At 54.0% G+C, this 18,691-nt stretch overlaps 2 protein-coding genes across 4 annotated transcripts; both read left to right on the forward strand.

The window, feature by feature from the left end:
• Nucleotides 1-212: 212 nt before the first annotated feature.
• Nucleotides 213-3,567, forward strand: S1PR5 (sphingosine-1-phosphate receptor 5). The gene has a single exon (XM_045774445.2). It carries the CDS (start codon nucleotides 1,444-1,446, stop codon nucleotides 2,638-2,640), a length of 1,197 nt encoding a protein of 398 aa, XP_045630401.2. The 5' UTR covers nucleotides 213-1,443; the 3' UTR covers nucleotides 2,641-3,567.
• Nucleotides 3,568-8,784: 5,217 nt separating this feature from the next.
• KEAP1 (kelch like ECH associated protein 1) lies at nucleotides 8,785-16,576 on the forward strand. 3 transcript variants are annotated; one of them, XM_045774325.2, is made up of 6 exons: nucleotides 8,785-8,980; nucleotides 11,011-11,696; nucleotides 13,270-13,955; nucleotides 15,017-15,222; nucleotides 15,505-15,681; nucleotides 15,840-16,576. In XM_045774325.2, the coding sequence occupies exons 2-6, from the start codon at nucleotides 11,058-11,060 to the stop codon at nucleotides 16,004-16,006; spliced, it is 1,875 nt and encodes a 624-aa protein (XP_045630281.1). In that variant the 5' UTR covers nucleotides 8,785-8,980; nucleotides 11,011-11,057; the 3' UTR covers nucleotides 16,007-16,576. The 3 variants fall into 3 exon arrangements, with proteins under 3 accessions (XP_045630281.1, XP_045630279.1, XP_045630280.1); XM_045774323.2 differs by lacking the exon at nucleotides 8,785-8,980 and adding an exon at nucleotides 9,201-9,358; XM_045774324.2 differs by lacking the exon at nucleotides 8,785-8,980 and adding an exon at nucleotides 9,217-9,358 and having other exon boundaries at nucleotides 10,989-11,696.
• Nucleotides 16,577-18,691: the final 2,115 nt, after the last annotated feature.

The following is an 18,691-nucleotide window of genomic DNA, read 5'->3' on the forward strand; positions in this document are numbered from 1 at the left end:
CGCGACTGCCGGGGGCGCACGACCAGGGCGCAGGGGTGAGTGTACTGCACTGGGTCTCCAGGTGCGTGGGGCTCAGCCCGGCCCGCAAGGATTGCCCTGCCGCTACCCCGGTCCCCTTGTTTGGGTTTCCCCGGAGGCCTCAGGGGGCGGGGGGGTTGGGAGGGAAGGCGGCGACTGGATGCTGGGGCCGGGGTTGGGGGTAGGGGCGCCTGGAATCCCCTGGCCTCGCCCTCTCCCGGCTACACTGCAAGTTTCGCTACTTCAGCCCTGTTTCCAGGAAATTCGAGGCAAGGCGGGAGACGGCAGAGGCTGTAAGCCTCTGCTCGGTGTCCCCATCCGAGCGTCACCCGTGTCTGCATGTATCTGATGCCTCCCTCCCCGCAGCGCGGCTGAGTCCGGGACTCCCTGGGTCTGTATTTGCGCATGGTTCCCTAAGGGCACCGATGCCGTCCGGGATGCATTTGATCCCGCCCTGGGCAAAGAAGTCCGTTTCCCTTCCCAGGCCTCGGTTTTCTCATTAAGTGCGACTCGCGCGACTGTGTAACCATTTCTAAGTAGCGGTATGTGTGTTGAAACATGAAAACCTTCGTGTCGGCTTCCAGTCGCAGCTTCCAGTCTGTAAACTGGGACTGAGGGGAGAGCTGCTGGGGGGGTATTAGAGGGTGAAGCCTTGGACAGGAAGTTCTATTACACTCTAATGACACGTGTGCCCTTCTGCAAAAGCCTGTCTGTGCGATCTGCATCCTGTCTGCTGCCCTCAGGCTCTGCCTCTGTAAAACGGGAGGACAGATAGCTTTCTCACGGGTTTTTTTTTTTTTTTTTTTTTTTTTTTTTTGCGGTGGATGAAGGAGTGTGTGCAGCGCGCAAAGCCCTGCGTGCGGCGAGGCAGCTAGATTGTGAGGCTCTGGACTCCAGGCTGGCTGTGGGTGGAGGTTGTGAAATTCGTGGCTTGAACGACTGGGCGAAGCCCTCTCGGGCTAAATTTGGGTTCCTGTGTGTGTCTGTGTCGCTCTGCTCATGTGTGAATATATTTTCTTGTTCCCCTCATGGAGTGTGACCGTGTATTTTTGCCTTATTTTGTGACTGTGTGTACATGTCTTGCCAGCGTGTCACTGTATTCGTGTGTGCGTCCCTGTCTGCTTATGATTGAATCTGCCCCTAGATATCCCTGATTATACGTGACTTACTAGTGTCCATTTCCTGCGGGGTTCTGTCACCATGTCCCCTCGTGATATTATTTGCGTGGCTTTGTGTCAGCCTGTCTCCATGGCCACCTCCTTTCCATCCCTAACTCCCTTTGGGCCCCGGGGTAAGTGTGGAGTGGTGGGTAGGGGGTGAGGGCCCCTTTCCCAGGGCTGCGAGGCCCCGCCCCGCCCCGCCGGGCCGCCTCCGCAGGCCTGATACTCGCACCCTACCTCTCCGCAGCCTTGGGGCACGCGGCCCATGGAGCCGGGGCTGCTGCGGCCGGCGCCGGTGAGCGAAGTCATCGTCTTGCATTACAACTACACCGGCAAGCTTCGCGGTGCCCGCTACCAACCCGGCGCGGGGCTGCGAGCCGACGCCGTCGTGTGCCTGGCGGTGTGCGCCCTCATCGTGCTCGAGAACTTGGCGGTGCTGTTCGTGCTTGGCCGCCACCCGCGCTTCCACGCGCCCATGTTCCTGCTCCTGGGCAGCCTCACGCTGTCCGACCTGCTGGCGGGCGCGGCCTATGCCGCCAACATCCTTCTGTCGGGGCCTCTCACGCTGCGTCTGTCGCCCGCGCTCTGGTTCGCCCGTGAAGGTGGCGTCTTCGTGGCGCTCGCCGCGTCCGTGCTGAGCCTCCTGGCCATCGCGCTGGAGCGCCGCCTCACCATGGCCCGCCGGGGCCCCGCGCCCGCAGCGCGTCGGGGACGCACGCTGGCCATGGCGGCGGCCGCCTGGGGCGTGTCGCTGCTCCTCGGACTACTGCCGGCGCTCGGCTGGAATTGCCTGGGCCGGCTGGACACCTGCTCCACCGTCCTGCCGCTCTACGCCAAGGCCTACGTGCTCTTCTGCGTGCTCGCCTTCCTCGGCATCCTGGCCGCCATCTGCGCGCTCTACGCGCACATCTACTGCCAGGTGCGCGCCAACGCGCGGCGCCTGCGGGAGCGCCCCGGGGCTGCGGGGGGCGCGTCCAGCCGGGCACGCCGCACGCCGCGCTCGCTGGCGCTGCTGCGCACGCTCAGCGTGGTGCTCCTGGCCTTCGTGGTGTGTTGGGGCCCCCTCTTCCTGCTGCTCTTGCTCGACGTGGCGTGCCCGGCGCGCGCCTGCCCCGTGCTCTTGCAGGCCGACCCCTTCCTGGGCCTGGCCATGGCCAACTCGCTTCTGAACCCCATCATTTACACGCTCACCAACCGCGACCTGCGCCACGCTCTCCTGCGCCTGGTCTGCTGCGGCCGCCGCCCCTGGCACAGAGGGCAGGACGCCTCCCAGGGATCCGGGAGCCCCGCGGGGGCTTCGGGAGGCCTGAACCGCTGGCTGCCCCCTGGTTTGGACGGCAGCTCCAGCCGCTCCGAGCGCTCGTCACCCCAGCGGGACGGGCTGGACACTAGCGGCTCCACTGGCGGCCCTGGGGCACCCACAGTCGCCCGGACCCTGGTACCCGCACCGGCCGCAGACTGACGCCCTCTGGCCTGCCATTACCCTCCCTAAGAGCTGTTTTGCAGACTTTTTCTTTTTAAAGAAAGGAATTTGTAGGAAAAGCAGCGAAGATGGTGGAGGCAGAAGAGACGAAGGGAAATGTGTTTTATTTATGCTAAACCTCATAGCAGTAAATGAGGCAGACAAAAATCGGGGCTCTTGTGGCATTGACATTCTGATGGGGGGCCACAGGCAATATCAGAGTGAAGAAATCATGGAGATAATTCCAGCTACGATACAGTGATGCGATGGTGGTCAGGGGATGCTTCTCTGCAGGAGGGATGACATATGATGTAAGTTGAGACGTCACCGCCCTGGGAACACTTGAAAGAAGAGCATTCCAGGGTGAGGGAACAGCAGAGCAAACGTCCTGAGGCTGGAAGATGCCCGTGTGTTCTCGAAAAAGCAAAGATCCCCTTGCTGCTGGAGCAACAATGGAGGGTGATGGTGGGAGGAAACAAAGGCAGAAAAATGATGGGGCAGAGTGGGCAGAGCCTTGAGGGCCCCATGGAGGACTTTGCTTTTACTCTGAGTGAAGTGCGAGGTGGAGGACGGACTTGATCTGCTTGAGATGTTCCCAGATCTCTGTAAGGGCGAAGGTCCAAGCTAGAACAAGGGGAAGGTGTCTGTACTGGCTCAGGGGAGCAAGGTTGGGGCCTCAGCCTATGTGGATTCTGAATAGATTTTGGAGACAGCAGACGGAATTACTGAGGAAATGAGTGTGGGTGTGAGAGAAAAAAAAGGAATCAAGGACAGCTCTCCAGTTTAGAGGCGAGGATGACAAAGACGCAGCACCCTAAACTAAAATTGGACTGTGGGAGACTCGGCCAATTCCTAGCTGAAACAAGATTTCTTTGAGTGTGGTGTCAGAGCCTTCATAAAAAAAATAAATAAATACAATAAAATAATAAGAACAATTACAGCTTACTGTGCCTGGCTAGTCGTGGAAGGCCCAGACACACCTTTTTCTCACCCTTACTGCAACTTTGCAAGGTAGATTTCCTCACCCCGATTTGATAGATGAGGAACCTTCCAAACGGTGAGTACCTTGCCCAGCGTCTGAGCCGGGATATTAGCCCAGACTGTCCGGCTCCCAGGGCCTAAGAAGCGCAGGCCTAGACTAGTCTCTGGCTCCTTCGGAGGGGTATGGCAAGGCCAGACACTCCCTCCCTCAGTGGTCTGCAATTCTTGTCCGGGGGCGGGGCGATACCAGGGGCCTGTTTGTACCTATAAAAGGCTCCAGGCATGCTGGCTGTGGGTACCAGCTGTCCCTAGATGCATTCGTGACCCCAGTGCCACATTGCTGTCCTGGGGGAGGGGCAGGGGGCTTTGGGCTCAAACTACCTCTCACCACTTGCCGGGAGACCCGCGTAACTGCAGGCAGCTGCAAAGACAGCAGTGTGTTTGGGAGGCACAGATCCAGCCTGGGGGCCTGAGCGTCCGCCAGCCGTGCTCAGGTAATCCCTGTGGGCCACATGCAAGGGAAACCAACCTATTTCCTGCAACACAAACACACTGAAACCAGGACACTCCCAGGACTAGACCTAATTTCCCACTGGGCCTGGCGTCCCTGACCCCAACCTCCTCTATGGTCCAGGGGAACCTGAAGCTCATGCCATTGTTTGGTTGTTTGATAGGATGATGGTAGGGGATTTATTCACTTGTTCACATCTTACACAATTCGAAAAGCACCAGTTCCCCTTTTTAGGCGTGATCACTGTGGGGATTCCTTGGAAACTTCCAGAGCTATTCTGTGGATAAAGGAGCTGCCAGGTAAACACTTCTCTCTTTTTTATACAACTTTAGCACTGCTTTGTGTCCTGCTTTTTCACTTACTAGTTAGTATGTCTTGGGAATTGTTGCACACCCACAGATTTTGTACTGTCTTACTTAGTTGGCTCGGGCTGCCTTAACGAACACCATTACCTGTGCAGTTGGAGCAGCAGAAATTTATTTCTCATGGTTCTGGGGGTCGGAAGTCCAAGATGAGGTCCCCAGCATTATCTGGTGCTGGTGAGGACTCTCGTCCTGGCTTGGCTACCTTCCTGCTGTGTCCTTTCATGGTATAGAGAAATCAAGAAGCTCTCTGGTGTCTCTTCTTAAAAGGGCCCTAATCCCATCATGGGGCCCCACCTTGAATGGCCTCATCCTCCCCAAAGCCCCATCTCCAAATACCATCATGTTGGGGGTTAGGGTTTTGACATATATTTCTTGTTGGGACAGGAGGGGTGACAGTTCAATCCATAGCACTAAAAGAAAAAAAAATTTTTTTTGAATCGAGATAAACATCCATAGGGCAAATGTCTTAATCCGTTTCACTGGCTGCATACTACTTCACAGCATGGATGTGCCCCCAATGTATTACACCAGGATCCTATGGATGGCCACATGGGTTGAGTCCAATCCTTTGCCTTTATACGCAGTACTGCGTAAACATCCGTGTACACACATCCTCCGGCACGTGTGCAAGTGTACCTTGGATAAAGCTCTACAAGTGGCATCACTGGATCACAGGGCCTATAGGTTTGATTTTGAAATATGAAAGATTGCTTCAGACAGGTTCTAGAAGGTGCTGGTTTCCACTGAGCCTGGGCCACTCTGCGTGTTCGCTGACTATGCTATGGCGCCCCTTCTGGAGAAGCCCAGAACTGCAGCTTCACTCAACAGCACCCCCTTCCACCCTCCTCTGGCTTGGATTTAATCCTAGACTGAGCAGGAATGTTGAATCTTTAAAATTCACTCCTAAGGCTGGCAGAATCTTTTCTTAGACCAACATCTTTTTAGCCTGGCATTTCCTTCGATTATTCGCCTAGTTTTCATTTAGATGGACTCGTTTTTTTCTTTTAAAGAAGATTTAATATAGAGTATCTTTAGGAAACAGACTTCCCAAGTGCTGTTGAAATTTGGGTCAGTTTATCATCTAGCTTTTCAGGAATGAGTGTATATCACATATGGCAAGGATTATTCCTATGAGATACTTGTTTTTTCTCAATTTTTAAATTTTTAAAATGAAGCCATTTTATTAGAAAACTGAAAGCATTGTATCCTTGATTATGTCTCTTCAAAGATATATAGTCTTTCTTTAAAAAAAAAATTTAAGGGAGGGCCAGGGTGGCTCAGTTGGTTAGGTCTCCGACTCTTGATTTTGGCTCAGGTCATGATCTCAGGGTCATGAGATCAAGCCCTGCATTGGCCTCCTCGCTGAGTGTAGTGCCTGGTTAAGATTCTCTCTCTCTCTCTGACCCTCCCCCACTCCCCTCCTCCTGCTCTCTCTAAAACAATTTTTTAAAATTTTACTTTGAGGGGTGCCTCGGTGGCTCAGATGGTTAAGCATCTGCCTTTGGCTCAGGATCCTGGGATCGAGCCCCACATGGGGCTTCTTGATCAGTGGGGAGCCTGCATCCCCCTCTCCCTCTGCCTGCCACTCCTGCTGCTCTCTTACTCCCTCTGTCAAATAAGTAAAAATCTTAAAAAAAATTTTTTTTTATTTTTATTCCAGTGTAGTTACCATACAGTGTTAGTTTCAGGTGTTTAATATAGTGATTCATTAATTGTATACATTACACAGTATTCATCATGATAAATGTACTCCTTTTTTTTTTTTTTAAAGATTTTATTTATTTATTTGACAGAGATAGAGACAGCCAGCGAGAGAGGGAACACAAGCAGGGGGAGTGGGAGAGGAAGAAGCAGGCTCATAGCAGAGGAGCCTGACGTGGGGCTCGATCCCATAACGCCGAGATCATGCCCTGAGCCGAAGGCAGGCGCTTAACCGCTGCGCCACCCAGGCACCCCTAAATGTACTCTTAATCCCATTCACCTATTCTACCCATCCCCCACCCACTTCCTCTCTGGTAACCAAGACTTCGACTTTGTTCTCTATAGTTAAGAGTCTGTTTTTGGGGGGCGCCTGGGTGGCTCAGTCGTTGAGCGTCTGCCTTCGGCTCAGGGCGTGATCCCGGCGTTCCGGGATGGAGACCCACATTGGGCTCCACTGCTGGAAGCCTGCTTCTTCCTCTCCCACTCCCCTGCTGTGTTCCTCTCTTGCTGGCTGTCTCTCTCTCTGTCAAATAAATAAATAAATAAATAAATAAATAAATAAATAAATCTTAAAAAAAAAGTCTGTTTTTGGGTTGTCTCTCTTTTTTTCCTTTTTATTTTTTAAGAGAGGGAGGAGGGAGGGGCAGAGGGAGAGGAAGAAAGAATCTTAAGCAGGTTCCTCATCCAGCATGGGGCGCATTGTGGGGCTCTTCTCACAACCTGAGATCTTCACCTGACCTGAACCGAAATCAAGAGTCAGATGCTTAACCAACTGAGGCACCCAGGAGCCCCATCCTTTGATTCTTAAATTCCACATAGTATGAAATCATAAGGTATTCATCTTTCTCTGACTGGCTTATTTTGCTTAGTATTATACCCCCTAGCTCCATCCACGTTGTTGCAAACGACAAGATTTCATTCTTTTTTATGGTTGAGTAATATTATAAATATATACCATATCCTCTTTATCCATTCATCTATGGATGGACTCTTAGGCTGCTTCCATAGTTTGGCTTAGATGGGCTCTTTAAAAAATAAGTACATTTAGGGGTGCCTGGGTGGCGCAGTCGTTAAGCGTCTGCCTTCGGCCCAGGGCGTGATCCCGGCGTTCTGGGATCGAGCCCCACATCAGGCTCCTCCGCTGGGAGCCTGCTTCTTCCTCTCCCACTCCCCTGCTGTGTTCCCTCTCTCCTTGGCCGTCTCTGTCAAATAAATAAATAAATAAATAAATAAATAAATAAATAAATAAATAAATCTTAAAAAAAAAAGATTTGTTTCAGGGCAAATCTGCCTGGAACCATGTAGAAAAAAAAAAAAGTACATTTAAAAATTAACTTTGGGGGGCGCCTGGGTGGCGCAGTTGTTAAGCGTCTGCCTTTGGCTCAGGGTGTGATCCCGGTGTTGTGGGATCAAGCCTCACATCAGGCTCCTCTGCTATGAGCCTGCTTCTTCCTCTCCCACTCCCCCTGCTTGTGTTCCCTCTCTCGCTGGCTGTTTCTGTCAACAAAATAAATAAAAATCTTAAAAAAAAAATTAACTTTGGGGTACGTGGGGTGGCTCCGACGGTTGAGTGTCTGCCTTAGGCTCAGGTCATGATCCCAGAGTCCTCAGATCGAACCCCACATAGGGACCGCTGCTGAGTGGGAGCCTGCTTCTCCCTCTCCCTTTGCTCCCCTGCTCCTGCTCTCTCACGCCCTCTCTCTTCCTATCTCAAATAAATAAATAAAATAAAAATTAACTTTATATCATAATCAGCATAAATGGCAAATCAGTATCCCTTGCCATGAAAATAACAACTGTTCCTATCTTTTGGGCACTAGTATTAGCATTTCGTCCTGCGGATTACCTAGCAGGTAGGTGCTAGTATTATTACCATTTTACAGGGAAGAAATTTAAGTGTAGACAGGTTGAGTTATGGACCTATCCCTACAGAGCTAGAGAGTGGCAGAGCCAGGCTTCAGACACCTGTAGGCCAGCGTCACGCACCTCTAGATTGGAGGTAACCAAATAAAGACAAGAAAAAGCCATGTAGGTAAATAATTCAAGCAGGATCCTGCGACCACTGGACGGTGAGGCCTGAGCTGTGTGGGGTTAAAGTGAGAAGAGCAGGGATGCCTGGGTGGCTCAGTCGGTTATGCGACTGCCTTGGTCTCAGGTCATGAGCCCAGGGTCCTGGGATGGAGTCCCGCATTGGGCTCCATGCTCAGTGGGGAGCCTGCTTCTCCCTCTGCCTGCCGCTGCCCCTGCTTCCCCTTGCTCTGACAAATAAATAAAACCTTTAAAAAAGGGGGGGGGGCGAGGAGAAGAGCCGATCGGGAAGAGGAGCCACGCGCTGAGATGACGAAATCGGGCGGATAGAAGGGACAGTGCGAAGTGAGGACAGATCGGGCCGCCCCCGCACCCCCCACCCCGGGCCTTGCGCCCTCGCCCTCGCAGGCTCCTTGCCCAGGGGCGCCGGGCACCTGCGGGAAGGGCGGGGAATCCCGGCTCCTTCCCCACCGCGCCTCTCCGCCCTCTCCCCGCCTCCTTCCAGGCCGCCCCCCACCCCGGCGTCCAAGACCCCTCAGGCCGTGCCGCCCCAGAGCCAAGGTCCCCCGACGGCGGACGCGCCCGCGGGCGCCCCATAGCGAAAGTTAAGCGGGAGCCGCCCCCGGCCAGGCCGCGGACCCTAGGGTTTCCCGGAAGCTCTGGGCACGGATGGCACCACTGTGCCCGGAGCCGCCGCGGTGCCCCGGGCTGCCCCACCCTGCGGCAAGAGCTACGAGGCTACGCGGGGCCCGAGGTGAGCGCGCCAGCCCGTAGGGCTGTCCACCCATCTCCAATGCAGGCAAGGGCGCGCCGGGCCTCGAAGCCGAGGCTCTGATTCCCCGCGGCTCGGACCACGCGGCTGAGTGCGCCGCGCCGCAAGGACAGGCGGAGTGGTCGCCGCGCTGGGGCTGCGCAGCAAGGTGACGGGCGGCGGGGGCGGGGGGAGCGGCCCCTCTGCCCTCGCCGCCGCAGGAGGCCCGGGGACGCGGGGACTTTTATTCTGACACGGCCGGCTCCCGGCTCTGCTTAGTCATGGTGACCTGCGCGCGCTCCGCGCCTCCCCCCGGCGCGCAGCGATGGAGGCGCCCGGGCCTGGGCGACGGAGGCGGAGCTCGAGCGCGGCCATGGCGGGGTGAGTGAGGCGGCCTGCGCCGGGGCTGTGCGAACGGCGGGCCGGGCGTGCCCCGGGGGTCGGGGAACCGGGCGTCGCAGGTCCGGTCGCCCTGGGGTTCCCGCGGCCTCGCGGAGGGCCAGGAGGGCGCGGCTCGAGTCCTAGGCTTTTGTTGGACGGCGCGACACGAGGGGTGGCCCGGGAGCTACGCAAGCCGGGCGAGAGGCCCAGGGAGTGACCCTCGGACCGAGGGCCCGGGAGCCTGGCGCGATGGGGAGCTCGATCTGCGCCTTGGGGTTGGCAGTGGAAAGGCCGCGCGGCGGGGGTCACTTCCTCCCTTCTCCAGGCCTTGGTGGCGGCTCAGGCAGGACATGCGCAGTCCCCCACTTATCGCTTCGGGGGGGGGGCAGTGTCTGGTGTCCAAGGGGCACCGTTGACCGACTGGCCAAAGACCAAGAGGCAGGACAGGGGCCTCAGCCGGGGAGAGGCGGCCAAGCGGCGCCCTGGGTCCGGAGGAGGAGGGTGCTCTGGCAGGCACAGTGAAGTGGGCAGCCAGCCAGCCAGTCGCTTACTGACCCCTGAGCAGTGCCAGGCCCCAGGCAGGACGTGGGGGAGGCACATGCGAGGGTGGGCACAGCCCTGACCTACACAGGGCTCCCTGCCTTCGGAAGCCCCGGGGCTGCGGGCCAGAGGCATGGGCCATCCCTCCACAAGCAAGCGCCGGAGCTTATTTCGGTTTCTGACAAGTGCTGTGGTGGAAATAAAACAGGGAGGAGATGACTCCGCTGTGAGTCCGGGAAAGATAAACGGAGAACCTGGGGAGCCTCTTGCAGATCCCCCTCTTCTCCCAGCCGGATCTTTCAAAACAACAGCTCATGCCCTGGCCCTCCAGACTCCACAGGTTTCATGGAAACCTTCCCTTTGCTAGTATTTCTCATTACACTCCTCCCTGATTCTCCAGATTGTCTCTTTCACTCTGCCTCTGAGTCTTGGCACTTGCCATTCCCTCTGCCTGGAAAACCCCTTTCACATGTACATCCTCCTTGTCTCAGCTCTAACAGAGCCCTGGACCCAATTTAAACTGCCCAAGTCACACTGTCACAATGCTGTTGTCCTTTTCTTCACAACCCCAATTTCTACTCAAGTCTTGCTTATTTTACTTACAGTCCATCCCTCCCCAAGTGTCATCTCCGGGGGGGAGGGGAGGGCACAGTTTATGTCTGCCTTTCTCCACTGCTATGTCTCCAGTGCCTAGAACAGCGCCTGGCACACAGTAGATACTCAATAAATGTTGGTGAGGTGAATGAAAAAATGAGCTAGACATGCTCTATCTAGGAAGGGAAGGGCCACCAGCTAGCTGGAACAGAGTGAGCAAAGGAAAGAGGTGGACAGAGGCTGACTGTATAGGGCTTAGTAGGACATTGCAGAGTTCGGTTTTACTCTTTGTGCCATAGAGAATTGTGGGAGGATTCTGAGCAAGGGAGGGACATCATCCGACCTGTGTTTTAAGATGGACTCTTGGGCTCTGAGGCCATGTGGCAGTTAGTGAGCACAAATGGACATTGCTTCATCTGGGCTGGGGAAGGAAAACTGGTCTAGGAGTTGCTTTATCTTAAAAAAGAGGAGGCCTGACCCCAGGCCCTGTCCCCAGCCCTGTGCTCTCCCTCCTCCAGGCCTCTGAGTGCCAGTGGTGGTGTTGCCCCTTGTCACCTGGAACCCCATGCAGCCGGAACCCAGGCCTAGCGGGGCTGGGGCCCGCACCCGATTCCTTCCCCTGAGGTCACAGCGCCCCAAGGGGGCAGGGGACACGGTGATGTACGCCTCCACCGAGTGCAAAGCCGAGGTGACACCCTCCCAGCACGGCAACCGCACCTTCAGCTACACGCTGGAGGACCACACCAAGCAGGCCTTTGGCATCATGAACGAGCTGCGGCTCAGCCAGCAGCTGTGTGATGTGACACTGCAGGTCAAATACGAGGACGCGCCAGCCGCCCAGTTCATGGCTCACAAGGTGGTGCTGGCCTCATCTAGCCCCGTCTTCAAGGCCATGTTCACCAACGGGCTACGGGAGCAGGGCATGGAGGTGGTGTCCATTGAGGGCATCCACCCCAAGGTCATGGAGCGCCTAATTGAGTTTGCCTACACGGCCTCCATCTCCATGGGTGAGAAGTGTGTGCTCCACGTGATGAATGGCGCCGTCATGTACCAGATCGACAGCGTCGTCCGCGCCTGCAGCGACTTCCTCGTGCAGCAGCTGGACCCCAGCAACGCCATTGGCATTGCCAACTTCGCCGAACAGATCGGCTGCGCCGAGCTGCACCAGCGCGCCCGCGAATACATCTATATGCACTTCGGAGAGGTGAGTGACGGGAGGAGACATGGAGTCAGGGCTTGGGGGCGATATCAGAAGGACCAGGGACAGATGGATGGACATCCCTGTCTTCCCTTGAGATGTGAAGGGTCAAATCAGGGAACTGGAGAAAAATGGGGTCCTAGTCTGTACATCTGGGGTGACTCTGGGAAACAGCTGAGCAAAATGAGAGCTTCCTGGGTCTGTCTCTGGGCTTCCCGGCTTCTCTGGGGCCAAGGATAAGGACAGGGTACAGTGAACATGGACAGCAGCTCAACCCTGGGGTGCGCTAAAGGAGGGCCTGATATTTCAGACAGTCTGCAAATATTTATTGAACACCCATGACCTGCTGCCTGTCTCAAATGTGACCCTTAGACGTGCTTTCTCTGGTCCACGCAGGGTTGTCCTTACCCTGTTCTTGGTTTCATTTTCGTTTTTAAGTGGAGGAAGTTGTGAGCAGAAAATAACAGATTCCTTGTAAAATCACAATGATGAGCCCAAATTCTTGGGTGGCAGCCACTAGAGGTTGTGCCTTTGGGATGATGATGATAATAAGTATTTGTTGAGCACTTGCTGTGGGCCAACCCCTATTCTAAGTGATTTTCATTCTTTAAATCATTGGATTTTCCCAACTATCCTAAGAGGAAGTACCACCCTTAGGTCTGGCCCAACTGGGCTGTACCCCAAGCCCCACGCCTTAGGGAGTCCCGTGCTTTAGAGGGCCTTCCTGGAAATTTTCAAAGTCCTCCTCCAGTGGCTGGGATCCGTTGAGGTAGATACCACCGTGGTTTCCATTTCTCTCCTTAAGGGGTGGGTGTTCACCCTCCCTCTGCCCCACATATGGGGTTGACCAGATGCCCTGAGGAGCGCTGGCATTAGTCCTGGGGGCTGTGGCTTCCAGGAAGGTGGTCTGTGAGCAGGGCTTTCCCACAGACCTGCACAGTGTTTCTTTAAAGGGATTGCGTGGGCTTGGGGTACCAGAGTGTTGGTGACCTGCTGATGTGGGGTGACTGAAATTATTTATATAGACTGGTGCCTAACAAGAAATATTTGCCTGGAGCCCCGTATACCCTAGGAGTAGCCCGGCTGTGAGGTAGCTACTAATATAATCCCTCTCTTACAGAGGAGGAAACCCAAAGCACGAAGTGTTTCGGATATTTGCCCAAGATCACCTAGTTAGAAAGTAGTAGGCCAAGTTGCAGCTCAGCCAACTTCTCTCTTTAGAGCCTACACTTCTCTAGAATATTCTATCACTATTACTTTTTCCTTTTTAGTCAGTCTACCCTTTTGAAAAAGTAATTTCGTTTAAAAAAAAGGTAACAATCTTGTAGTTCAAGCACTCAATGATACAAAAAGGTACATAGTACATTGTGTCTTTGCCCATTTGCCTGAGTACTTAGGTACTATATGCCTGGCATGTGGTATTAACTCATTTAATCTTCACAACCTATGAAGTTCATGCTATTTGAATCCCCATTTTACAAAATAGGAAACTGAGATTGTCAGAGGCAGGTTGAGTGACTTGTCCGCAATCATACCGCCATTGAGGGGAGTCAGCCTGTCACAGTAATGCCCTCCGCAGGTGGCCAAGCAAGAGGAGTTCTTCAACCTGTCCCATTGCCAGCTGGTGACGCTCATCAGCCGAGATGATCTGAACGTGCGCTGCGAGTCCGAGGTCTTCCACGCCTGCATCAACTGGGTCAAGTATGACTGTGAGCAGCGGCGTTTCTACGTGCAGGCGCTGCTCCGGGCTGTGCGATGCCACTCGCTCACACCCCACTTCCTGCAGATGCAGCTCCAGAAGTGTGAGATCTTGCAGTCGGACTCCCGCTGCAAGGACTACCTGGTCAAGATCTTCCAGGAGCTTACCTTGCACAAGCCCACACAGGTGATGCCCTGTCGGGCGCCCAAAGTGGGCCGGCTCATCTACACCGCTGGTGGCTACTTCCGCCAGTCACTCAGCTACCTGGAGGCCTACAACCCCAGTGATGGCACCTGGCTCCGACTGGCAGACCTGCAGGTGCCCCGTAGTGGCCTGGCAGGCTGCGTCGTGGGTGGGCTGCTGTATGCTGTGGGCGGCCGAAACAACTCGCCCGACGGCAACACCGACTCCAATGCCCTGGACTGCTATAACCCCATGACCAACCAGTGGTCGCCCTGTGCCCCCATGAGTGTACCACGCAATCGGATCGGGGTTGGGGTCATCGATGGGCACATCTATGCTGTTGGTGGCTCCCATGGCTGCATCCACCACAACAGTGTGGAGAGGTGAGTGGCAGGGCCGGGAGGGGTGGGCTCTGAGGTTCCGATTGCTAACGGGTCCCAACCCATTGGGATTTGGGGATTCTCCCTGCTGTTGAGTGCCTATCTCTGTACTCTGCCTTCAGGAGTGGAAACCTCAGGTAAAGCTAAATTCATGGGAGATTTATGGTCAGTGAAGTTGGATGATGTGTCTGGGCCTGGGAATTGCTTACAGGGCTATCACAAACCCATAAAATTCCTGCAGATTTGGAAAGAGTTCTATCAGTTTGAAGTTGTTGTAAAATGCTAATTTTATTAGAACATGACACTTTACTGCCTTTGCCCCCAAACTGCCATAGTAAACAGATGTATGAGGCCTTCTATGTGGAAGGGCTCCCTTGTGCAGTGCACAGCCTGCACAACTGCATGGTGACCCTGTGTTTAGAGGCTGAACAATTTTGGTGTTCGACTTTTGCACAGCCAGTCCTCTGCCTTCTCCTCTTCCAGAAGTGTGATCCAGGATACAGTTCAGCTGGAGAATTTGTTAAAACAAACTCCCTAGCCCACTGTTGGAGATCTGGCATCGGTGGGTTTGGAGTGAGGCCGAGGAATGGAAATTTTAAACAAACACCACACTTTGACAAAAACCATCCTGGGTGGTAGCCTAGTTGTTAGAATTAGGATTCTGGTGTCCTAGAAGGCTGGCTCAAACCCCCAGCCCACCTCCTTGGTGACCCTGGACATGCCATTTCATCCCTCTGTGCTTCCGTCTTGTCATCTGAAGATGATGGGGAAGTAGGAGATGATAATGAGGACCACCTGCCCAACGGGCTAAGTGGGGTTCTGGGGAGCTAACACAACACATAGCACAGGGGCTGGCTCTGGTCTGTGGTGGAGCCACCACCAGCGTCCAGCAGACGTGCAGGTAGCCTTGAGCAGATGACGGCTGTGAGCCTGTGTCCTCAGAGAAAAGCTATGAGGAGTAAGGAGTTTAAGTGCATAAAGAACTCGCAGTATGTCTGATCATAGTAAGTGTTCCACACAGGTCAGCCATGATCACCATTGTCATTGTTATTATGCCCTTGCAGGTATGAGCCAGAACGGGACGAGTGGCACTTGGTGGCCCCAATGCTGACTCGAAGGATCGGGGTGGGAGTGGCTGTCCTCAACCGTTTGCTCTATGCCGTCGGGGGCTTTGATGGAACAAACCGCCTCAACTCAGCCGAGTGTTACTACCCAGAGAGAAATGAGTGGCGAATGATCACACCCATGAACACCATCCGAAGTGGGGCAGGTGGGTGGGTGGGGGCTGCCGGGAGGGGAGTGTGGAGGAACCCCCCCTCCCACCCCTGGGAATGAAACTCGGCAAGGCCTGGGGGAGGCTTCCTGTTTCAGTCTTAAACCCTGTGGCACACACAGGAGAACTAGGTCCCTACAGTCCGACCTCTTCTCTTCCGGCTTTGTTTCTGAAGGGTGCCCCGGAAGAGGGGAGAGGGGAGGGTGCCCCCAAGGAGGTGGTGGCTGGGGCTGCCAACGCCAGGCCCTGAGGTCACTCTCTTTGCATGGTACGGTTTAGGAGTCTGTGTCTTGCACAACTGTATCTATGCTGCGGGGGGCTACGACGGTCAGGACCAGCTGAACAGCGTGGAGCGCTATGACGTGGAGACAGAAACGTGGACTTTTGTAGCTCCCATGAAGCATCGGCGAAGTGCCCTGGGGATTACTGTGCACCAGGGAAGGATCTACGTTCTCGGTGAGGTCCTGGGGCAGGGACCTGGGTGGAGAAGACTGATTAACCCCATCTTTGGGGGGCAGGCTCAAATCCCAGTAGGAAGGCTTCTTGCGGTTCCTTCTCCCTCTTTCTTTCCTCTGCCCTCAGGGGGGTGACTGTTTTCTTTGCTCTCCCGGCAGGAGGCTACGATGGTCACACGTTCCTGGACAGTGTGGAGTGTTACGATCCAGACACAGACACCTGGAGTGAGGTGACCCACATGACATCTGGCCGCAGTGGGGTGGGTGTTGCTGTCACCATGGAACCCTGCCGGAAGCAGATCGACCAGCAGAACTGTACCTGTTGAGCCACTTGTGTTTCTTGGGCAAAAAAATGGTCTGATCGAGAGTATTGTTGTTTTTGTACAAAAACAGGGACAAAAGAAAAGGCGACAGAGCAAATGCTTACCCTCCAAGATGGGAGGCTGAGATGCCTCAGTGTTCAAATGACAACTAGAAAGAAAAGAAGGCCAGAGCGGGAACCCATGAGCCTGTCAGAGTCGTCCCAGGAATGTCCAGGAGAGCCTTCCTGGGCAGGGGGTGCATGAAGGGCAGGCTCCCAGGAGAGGCCCCTGCACCCACTACCCTGAGAATAGGCCTGGGTCCCAAACCAGCAGCCGCCATCTCCCCTTGGGGTGAAAGCAGGTGCCAAGGTCAGGCCGGGTTTTTGTTCCTTGTGTATTTGTGGTTGGTTCCTGGAGGCCTGGGAAGGAGCCAGCTGAGGCCTCAGGGGTGAGGCTTCTGTGGAGGTGTGGACCCCAGGGATGGGCCTATACATAGAAACCACTGGATATCTCTGCCCTGGACAGGCATTTTGTTGATAAGTAACCATATAACTTTCCAATGAAAATAAAGAACAAACTAACTAGTGTCTTCCACCCGGGCTCTCAGCTGGAGGTCTCGAACCTGGGGACAGAAAGGACTCTTCCGAAACATACTCAAGTCTTTGATTTCGAGTTTGAATTTGAAACCAGTGCGTTATCTCTGCCCATCGCATCTTGACATGTAGGGCATCTTTCTCCCCGTAGGCAAGCCACATGGGGCTCGCTTTGTCACGTTGGGCTGCTTTGAAGACAGTGACCTAACTCCTTGACACCTCTCTTTTAGGGCTCCCTGGAGTTCTCTTTTAAGGCAAACCATCCCCAGAATGCTTTCCAGATCGGTGAAGATCTATCCGGTCATTTTTATGCGTGTCAGTGACACAGACTGAGCCTTTCATTTGGGTGTCTGGGTATTAAAAGGACAAAAGGGGTTCTTGGGAATTTTCTTAGGCAAAGGGCTCAATATCACCTGGTCTCTTCTGAACAATTCGTGTGAAGGCAATATATGGCCTGGATCTCTTCTGAAGCCAATTAACTATTTGTACTGGGAGAGTGGAGCAAAGAGGAATGAAGTGTGGTCTCAACTATCAGGAATGTCCTACGTTTTCCCAAGGAGCTTAGCGAGGAAACGTTTGATTCCTTCCCTTCCAGGGAAAACCTTACCTCCCGGCTGTACAGCTTCATTCACTCAATTCACCTGAAGGTTGTCTTAGCCGCTTCCTGGGTCCTTTTCCTGAGGTTTTATTGGAACAAGAAAATAGATCTGCATTGGCTGCATTGAATGGATGGGGGAGGACTAGGAATTATAAACATAGTATCTGGATAGCCTTTCAGCATTTGCGGTGTTTTTGCACATTATTTGATCCTCAAGCATGCTTGTGAGCTAAGAAGGGCAAGCCTGATCCTTTACAGATTAGAGAAGTGACTTGCCCAAGGTCATGTGGCCACTAAATGGTAGGGTTTAGATTTGACTCTAGTGAACACCAAAGCAGCCACAACACGCTCTAACACTGTGTGTGAGAGAAGGGACATAAGGAGGTCCCGTGGGGTCAGGGTGTATATCAGTGAAAGTTCCGGAAACAGCGATCTAATCTAGAGTCGAGGAATTTGCATGTAATTCGGTTGCCAGAAGCCACACAGCCTATCCCAGAGTGGTGTTTCCTTCTACAAGGGTTAGAACCCTGGTGCTGAGGTCAAGGTTTCAGCTGATTCAGTAAAGCAATTTGGGTATCAGTCAGGTGAACAGTTTCTTATCTGCAAAAATGGTACTTGGACACCGAATGGCCATTAGGCCCTGTGTAAGCTGCTGGACCAACAAAGGTGAGTATTTACATTCACTTTCTAACTCTGCAAAGACAGCTGTTTGAAGAAAAGGCCTCATTGTGCTGGGTATCGGGCCTAGGGTAGTAAACAGCCCCCAAATGATCCCCGCCCTCATGGAAATTACAGCCTAGCAGAGGAGTAGGGTGACCAACTTCTCCTGGTTTGCCCAGGACAGTCCCAGTTTGGACACTGAAAGGCTGGCATCCCAGAACCCCTCAGCCCCAGGTAAACTGGGTCAACTCTACAGGTAAGCCAGATGCTGAAGCTGTATTACAACCGTGCTGAGTGACAGGCAGCCGAGGGTCATGGTTAAGTTCCCACTTGAAAGTCCATGGCTCTGGAAGCCAGGGGGACATACATGACTTGGCTGGAGTGCACTGGGGAAGGTGAAGCCGCTATTGCATTAGCCAGGTGAGAGGATGGCAGTTTGCATGAGGCTGTGGGAGTGGAGAGAGGTCGAGCTTACAGGTGAGACCAATGGGAAAAGAAGGGCAGAGAATTAGGGGCGACTGCACGTCTGCCTTCGGCTCAGGGCGTGATCCTGACGTTTCAGGATCGAGTCCCACATCGGGCTCCTCCGCTGGGAGCCTGTTTCTTCCTCTCCCACTCCCCTGCTGTGTTCCCTCTCTCGCTGGCTGTCTCTCTGTCACATAAAATAAAATCTTAAAAAAAAAAAAGGGCAGAGAATTAGGAATGCTCCTGTGTAGCTTCAGCCTTAATCAGCAGCCAGGGGTAGAGAAGCTTTGAGGAGGCTGCAGGTACAGAAGGGAAAAGACAATGTTTGGGGTGTGTCAGGTAGAGGCCTCAAGATACATTGTTTTAGGAGAGTACACAGTCATTTTTCTAGCC

Source organism: Ursus americanus, chromosome 14 (genome assembly GCF_024610735.1).
Source record: "Ursus americanus isolate L20-20 chromosome 14, mUrsAme1.1.p, whole genome shotgun sequence".
Classification (NCBI taxonomy): domain Eukaryota; kingdom Metazoa; phylum Chordata; class Mammalia; order Carnivora; family Ursidae; genus Ursus; species Ursus americanus.